The sequence below is a fragment of the Loa loa genome, assembly GCF_000183805.2.
Source record: "Loa loa unplaced genomic scaffold supercont3.358, whole genome shotgun sequence".
NCBI lineage: Eukaryota > Metazoa > Nematoda > Chromadorea > Rhabditida > Onchocercidae > Loa > Loa loa.
This window is the reverse complement of record NW_018108538.1, coordinates 8,661-14,737: the sequence shown is the minus strand read 5'-3', so window position 1 is coordinate 14,737 and position 6,077 is coordinate 8,661. Positions and strand designations below refer to the sequence as shown.

General features: G+C 30.0%; 1 protein-coding gene across 1 annotated transcript in view; it reads left to right on the top strand.

Moving 5' to 3' along the window:
• LOAG_18547 (uncoordinated protein 83) overlaps window positions 1–5,800 on the top strand; it is a gene marked incomplete at both ends in the record, with an annotated part of 7,396 nt that extends 1,596 nt beyond the window's left edge. The window contains 10 exons of the mRNA XM_020451210.1: window positions 69–230; window positions 429–629; window positions 1,008–1,215; window positions 1,432–1,553; window positions 2,520–2,678; window positions 3,008–3,088; window positions 3,771–4,100; window positions 4,474–4,752; window positions 5,144–5,322; window positions 5,524–5,800. Of these exons, the coding sequence (XP_020305026.1) occupies window positions 69–230; window positions 429–629; window positions 1,008–1,215; window positions 1,432–1,553; window positions 2,520–2,678; window positions 3,008–3,088; window positions 3,771–4,100; window positions 4,474–4,752; window positions 5,144–5,322; window positions 5,524–5,800 (1,998 nt within the window). The remainder of the gene's footprint in view (window positions 1–68; window positions 231–428; window positions 630–1,007; window positions 1,216–1,431; window positions 1,554–2,519; window positions 2,679–3,007; window positions 3,089–3,770; window positions 4,101–4,473; window positions 4,753–5,143; window positions 5,323–5,523) is intronic.
• Window positions 5,801–6,077: the final 277 nt, after the last annotated feature.

Genomic DNA, 6,077 nt, shown 5'->3' with positions numbered 1-6,077 from the left:
TTTTTCCTTTTAAAATCTCTCTTGTATGACTTATTGATTTACTAATTTGCTGAAAAAAATATTTGCAGGAGATACTGTCAATGTTGAATGATGATGAAAATGGTAATCCGAAATGGGAAGGATTTGAACAGCAAGGTACTCAATGGCGTGAATTTAAATATGGTAAAACTCGTTATCAGTTATCTTTCAAGCGTAACTGGCTTCTTAGCTATAGTGACAATAATGATAAGGTTTGATTTTATTCTTTTGTATTAGTTTAATTTAATTGGATAATTCATTATCACTCTTTTTTGCATAACCGATGTATATTCCTACTGTCGTGTAAATTTCCCATCAGCAGAAGATGAACTGAAAATGAGACGATGAATTAACCGTAGGATCTAGCTGGGTGACCTTCTTGATAATTTTTCATCCTTATTTATTTGCAGCATTCTTGTGATGCATCCAGTGAAGAGAGCGATGACCTACCGACGGATCTGAATCCAATCACTGAAGTCAAATCCACTACAACATCATCAGTTCTGGACACGAGACTATCTTCGTTGAAAAGACGTCGCAAAGGGAGACTTAGCACATCGGATCGTTTTCCGTCCATAGTGAAGATAACTAATGATGTACTTGGACAACAGGTGGGTTTGTTGCATCTTTTGGAGAAGGACAAACTTAAATTCATCTTGATCCTGTTGAATTTCATCCTTCATCATTCTGTTTCTGTCTTTATTTTATTCCTCTTGAATTTTATTCATCCAGGTTCCTCTTACCACTTATCCTGATCCGGTTTCATTCAGTCCGATTTCATATTCTCACTTCTCCTCGATCATCATGAAAATTATTTAAGACTTTTTTTAACCTTTCAATTGTTATTTTTATGCTATCTTCCATTCCAATTGTTTCTGTTTTAAAATAACAATTGAGTTTTTAGAATTAATTAACTCAATGTCATTTTTTCTAATGCAAATTTTATGTGGTAAATTCTGGGCACTTTAAATTGATAGTGTTAATTTCAGGATATGGAAAACAGTATGTGTTCAGAGACGTGGTCTGAGATACCTCACCTTGATGGTGCTACTGCATCATTAGGTTCAATTCGTTTACCATCTGCTCATTATTTAGGAAATGCATTTCGTAGTAAGCATCAGATGCGACGTAAATTACGTGCTCGACGTCTTCCACGTTCTATGTCTGATGGCGAGCATCTCGGAATATGCATGGATGGTCAGTGTTTTCTCATCTTTATTCGGAGCAAAATCTATCAATTCATAATTGAATGATTTTAATTAAATAAGTAGTATGATCATAACAGTTAAATCTTTTGAGGAACAGAAGAAATCGTTGTTAAAAAGTTAATTAATAAGGCGATTTTCACGTTTCTTAAGTAATTACTTTTACCTGGTTAAAAGTTCATTAATAATAAATAGACTTATTTTGCAGCATCAATTCATTCAGCTCCGGGAGCATCAATATCACACTGGAGTGGTAACATATGTCGTGATAGTGATACCACAGGACCAGATCAGAGTGATGTTCCACCATATGAATGGGATGATTATAAGGTTTAATTATCAAAGTTTATATCAATAAAATTGGTTCAAAAGATTCTTAACCATTGAACTATAGTTTAATTTATGTTTGAAATTTATAATCATCATATCCGCTTCATGTCTCTCTCTTGCGAAATTATCTTGACTTTTGACCCTTATATACATAACGTCTAGTATCATTTGATATCCACATTCATAACTAATTATTATAATATTATCATCTTAGTTTAGGGAAAATTAAATAGTTTTTGTTCCTTCTTCTAATAGTTCTCGCTTTCATCATATCAATAATTATGATAACTTATCACTCAACAACTTAATTTTATCATTATCATAGGATAAATACTATGGATATGTTTTTGTTAATCTATTTCAAACTAATCTTCCTCAAAAAAATTTCTTGATGCTTTTTTTTATTCCTCTTTTACTCTAAGCAAGGCCCTTTTACTAACTTAATCTCATGCAATTAATTAAATAATTGGTTTAATTTATTGGACAGTCCTAAGAAAACTTCTTCATATTTTGCCATTCTTTAACTTCTCTTTCATCACTTATTTCATGTATACTAATTATTTATTTCATATATACATTATAGTATGCTAAAAATTATTCAAATTAGATTCAATAATGGCTTAATCATTGCTTTTCTGTTTATAAATAGATAACTTTTATTCGAAAAGTTAACTAAATTTGTCTATTCAGAATAGCTGAAATATTCATATAATTAAAAAGATAGTAATTGTAGGGAGCGATTGAAATTTATCAGTACTGTTTTGCAGAATTAAAATCAAACTCAAAAAAAATCAAAGTACAAAGTACCTTTATGAATTTACTTCGTTTATTTTTACACCTGTAAAATTATATCATATTAGGAGATTGTTAGGAAAGGTAGACGGATACAGGTGTATTCTTCCTATCTCCAAAATGAATAGTAGATCATATTATTTTTGTTTAATTTAATTTAAGAATATATTTTAGCCACCAGCAAAAGCTGAAGATGAATGGGATGATGTGAGTGATCGGGAAGATATATCAGTATTAACCATTGAAGATGATTTTCATATGCAACTTGATAGCTCTCATTCTTCATTTCCATCACATTTATTTTTCTCATCTAATCATTCATCTCACAACTTTGTAAGTTTCTTTCCTATTACATCGTAATTATTTAATTAATTTTTCATTCAAATTACCATTACATGGACCAATGACTACAGTACCTATTAATTATTGATCTGATAGATTATCACATAATTTTAATTATCTAATCAAACGTTTTTAATGTTAAGTAATCACAATATATTATCTCTCTACAGTAGTCGAGTAATTTTTATTATAGTTTGTTCATAATTTAGTATAGATATAGTATTGTGATATGAATGAGAACAAAGATATATGTGGTACGATAATTTCTGATCTCATTTATATCATTAATTTCTATTTAATTAATGATGATCGATTTGTAGGATGAAAAGAAAACGATGATACGAGAAAAAGCACCACGACCGGTTGCTACCGTTACCGGGAAATGTATACGGAAAGATTCGGTAAGTCCATCTGTTACAACATCCGTTTTAGAGGGGTTCCATGGATACGAGCAATATCAACAATCCTTCCACTATAAATTATGGTGTAATCAGTAGAAACGAATGGTTTTCCTTCATTATTTTTCTGTGTAACAGTTCATGTTGTGAAAAGGGTTGTTGCTAGGTAATAATACTGTATGGCTGATGATAATCGATGATATCGAAAAAGGGGATGGATAGGGGGATGGGTTTACCTTTCTCTCATCTTCTACTGTCACCTCTTTCGTCAAATATCAATGAGAATCGATTTTATAATCATCTATGGTTGTGACAAATTTTATTTCATTTCAGAAATTGAATTTTATCGAAATGTTACCTTCTTTATGATAAATTTCTTCTACTTCTTGATTCTTCAGAAAATTTTCGAAATTACAGTGTTTTAGCTGTTTAATTCTTTGTAATATTATATAATTTGTAATGAAATATCGATTTCTAGCTACCTGTCTACCTGTTGCATTCTACCTGTCGCATTAAAACACACATTTAATTTAAGCACATCCATCTATTCCTTATATTCTTTTATAACTTATATTGACATTTAATCCTTTCAAATTGATAAAATTTCTGTCGTATTTTTTAAAAAAGAAAAAGGACATTTTGCTTCTGTTTTCTTTTTTTTTTTGCAAATAAAAATTTTTTGCAGGTTGCAAGTTTTAATGATAAATTGGAATTAATCAAAGCGAGGACAATACCGTTAACAACATGCAAATTATTGAATTCATCGAAATTACGACATTTCTCAGAGTCTGAATTGCATAACATTTTATTGGGAAATAGCGATAACACAAATAATAGAACCGAATGTAGTATCGAATCATTTCCACTTTCATCACTACCCAAACAATCACCATTGCCTACTATTTTATCAAAAATTGAAAAATTTGCATCCTCACTCAAATTGATCCATCATGATGACAATGAGCCTGACTCATCATTCTCGACACTATCATCGATCAGATCGTTAGATGACGTTGTCAGTACACTCAAAATATTTAATGTAAATTTTTTCAATTTTTTTTAATAATATTAAGTCTTGAAAAAATTAGTACGGGAGGTAAGTATTTGGCATTTCTGGACAACAGAATGATGATAATAGATGAGTGGAAAAAGTTAGTTGAAGGTGAAGTTAAAAGTTCAAAGGTTATGAGAAAAACTTTAAATTATTAGAAAGTGTTTTGAGATGAGATTGATGACAGATTACTTGATAATTATCTATCATGCACAGATTTTGGTTTAATATATATTTTCTTTTTTTTCGTTTAATAATTTATCTCTTTTTTTTGCCTTTATTATTATAAAAAGAGATATTTTGAAGATGAGAAATTGAAAAGGAAGAAAATTTTCAGGATATTCATGAACGATTGCTAGAAGAGCAAGAGGAATTACAAACCCTGCTAAGTTCAGACTCATTTTCTGGTGATTTATCAGGATTACTGGGAGAATTCGAACCATTGTGTCGAGGATACGAAGAAGCCCTGGAACGAGTGGAACAGTTAATGGCACAAATTGAAGCTATCCGTGATAAATGGAATGATTGGTCAGAAACACAACGAATTGTTCAAATGATGATGCGAACTATTGAAAGTCATCTATCTGATCTTCGCAAAGGAACTGATAACTCTGAAGTGAGTGCTACTGATAACTTCTATTACTTCTTTCTAAATTTTTATCATAAAGTTTCACATGATTGATTAGTATAGATAGATCAACTGTCAATGAGATTCAAATATTGAGAGTAGTGATAACCTTTATGACAAGAATGAACTTTTTTTTTCAGAAATAAGATAACTTTTTAGGAAAGCCTAGTTTTACAATGAAATTTAAAGTTCTATCCTATTATTATAATTTTACGATACTGTATGATATTATTATTGTTTGGATGTTGAATTACATTAAGAAAAACTATTCCGAGTCTTTTCTTTTTCCTTTTGCAAATTTGTCCTTAGAATTGTCATTTATTATTTCGTTGACAATAATCCTGTCACATATATTATTTTCATTAATATTCCATTTCAGCAAATATGTTCTGAATTAGAATTATGTCAAGAACGAATGAATCGACTAGAAACAGCATGTAATTACCTGAGTTGTAATTTAGCATCACTTCATAATCGTCCCTCCACTCAACCACCGCCTATCGATTTTGCTTCTGAATTAGCTCTATATTCGAATGCATTAATACAACTAAAAACTAGGTTTGCTTCATTTATGATTTCCTATATTTTTCAGAAAATATGGAATCTAAATTTGAAATTGAATATAGAAATCGAATACGAATGATTGATTTTAAAAATATGGAATGAAAATGATTATCATTACAAAGATTTGTTAAAAATAATGCACTGAAATGTGATTTATAAATGTTGTGATATTATTTGAATAAATTGTTATTATAGATTTGAAAAGGAATTGGGTCATGCAAAAAGTGTTGATAAATCAACATTGGTACGTAGCAGAAAGCGAGCACATTTGAAAGATGATGAAAAAATGATGATGCGATTGGAAAAGGACAATTGCGCAAGCGCTAATCATATCAATTGGTCCATTAAGGTGTTGTTTATTATTGCTGTAATAGCAGCATTTACAGCTTGGTTTGCTACATCATCTCTTGTACCTTGGCGAACAACTTTGGGACCACATTTGGATTACATTGATGGTCCACCACCTCTTTAATCATTCCATTCATCCTATTCATTTTAAATTTAATTATTAGTAATGAAAAAAAAAAAGCATATGTGTGAAAATTGTAGGTTACATATCTTATAAAATTACTAATTCTCGAGAAAATTAAATGACCTCTTTAGTATTTCATTAAATCAAGTTATTCAATTAATACCCAGTACTATTTAATACAGTTAGTGAAATATTAATTAAATGTTATAATGAATTGCATTTAAAGCATCCCAAACGAATAATTGCTAATTAATGTAACCTGCCCGTTTAAATAACC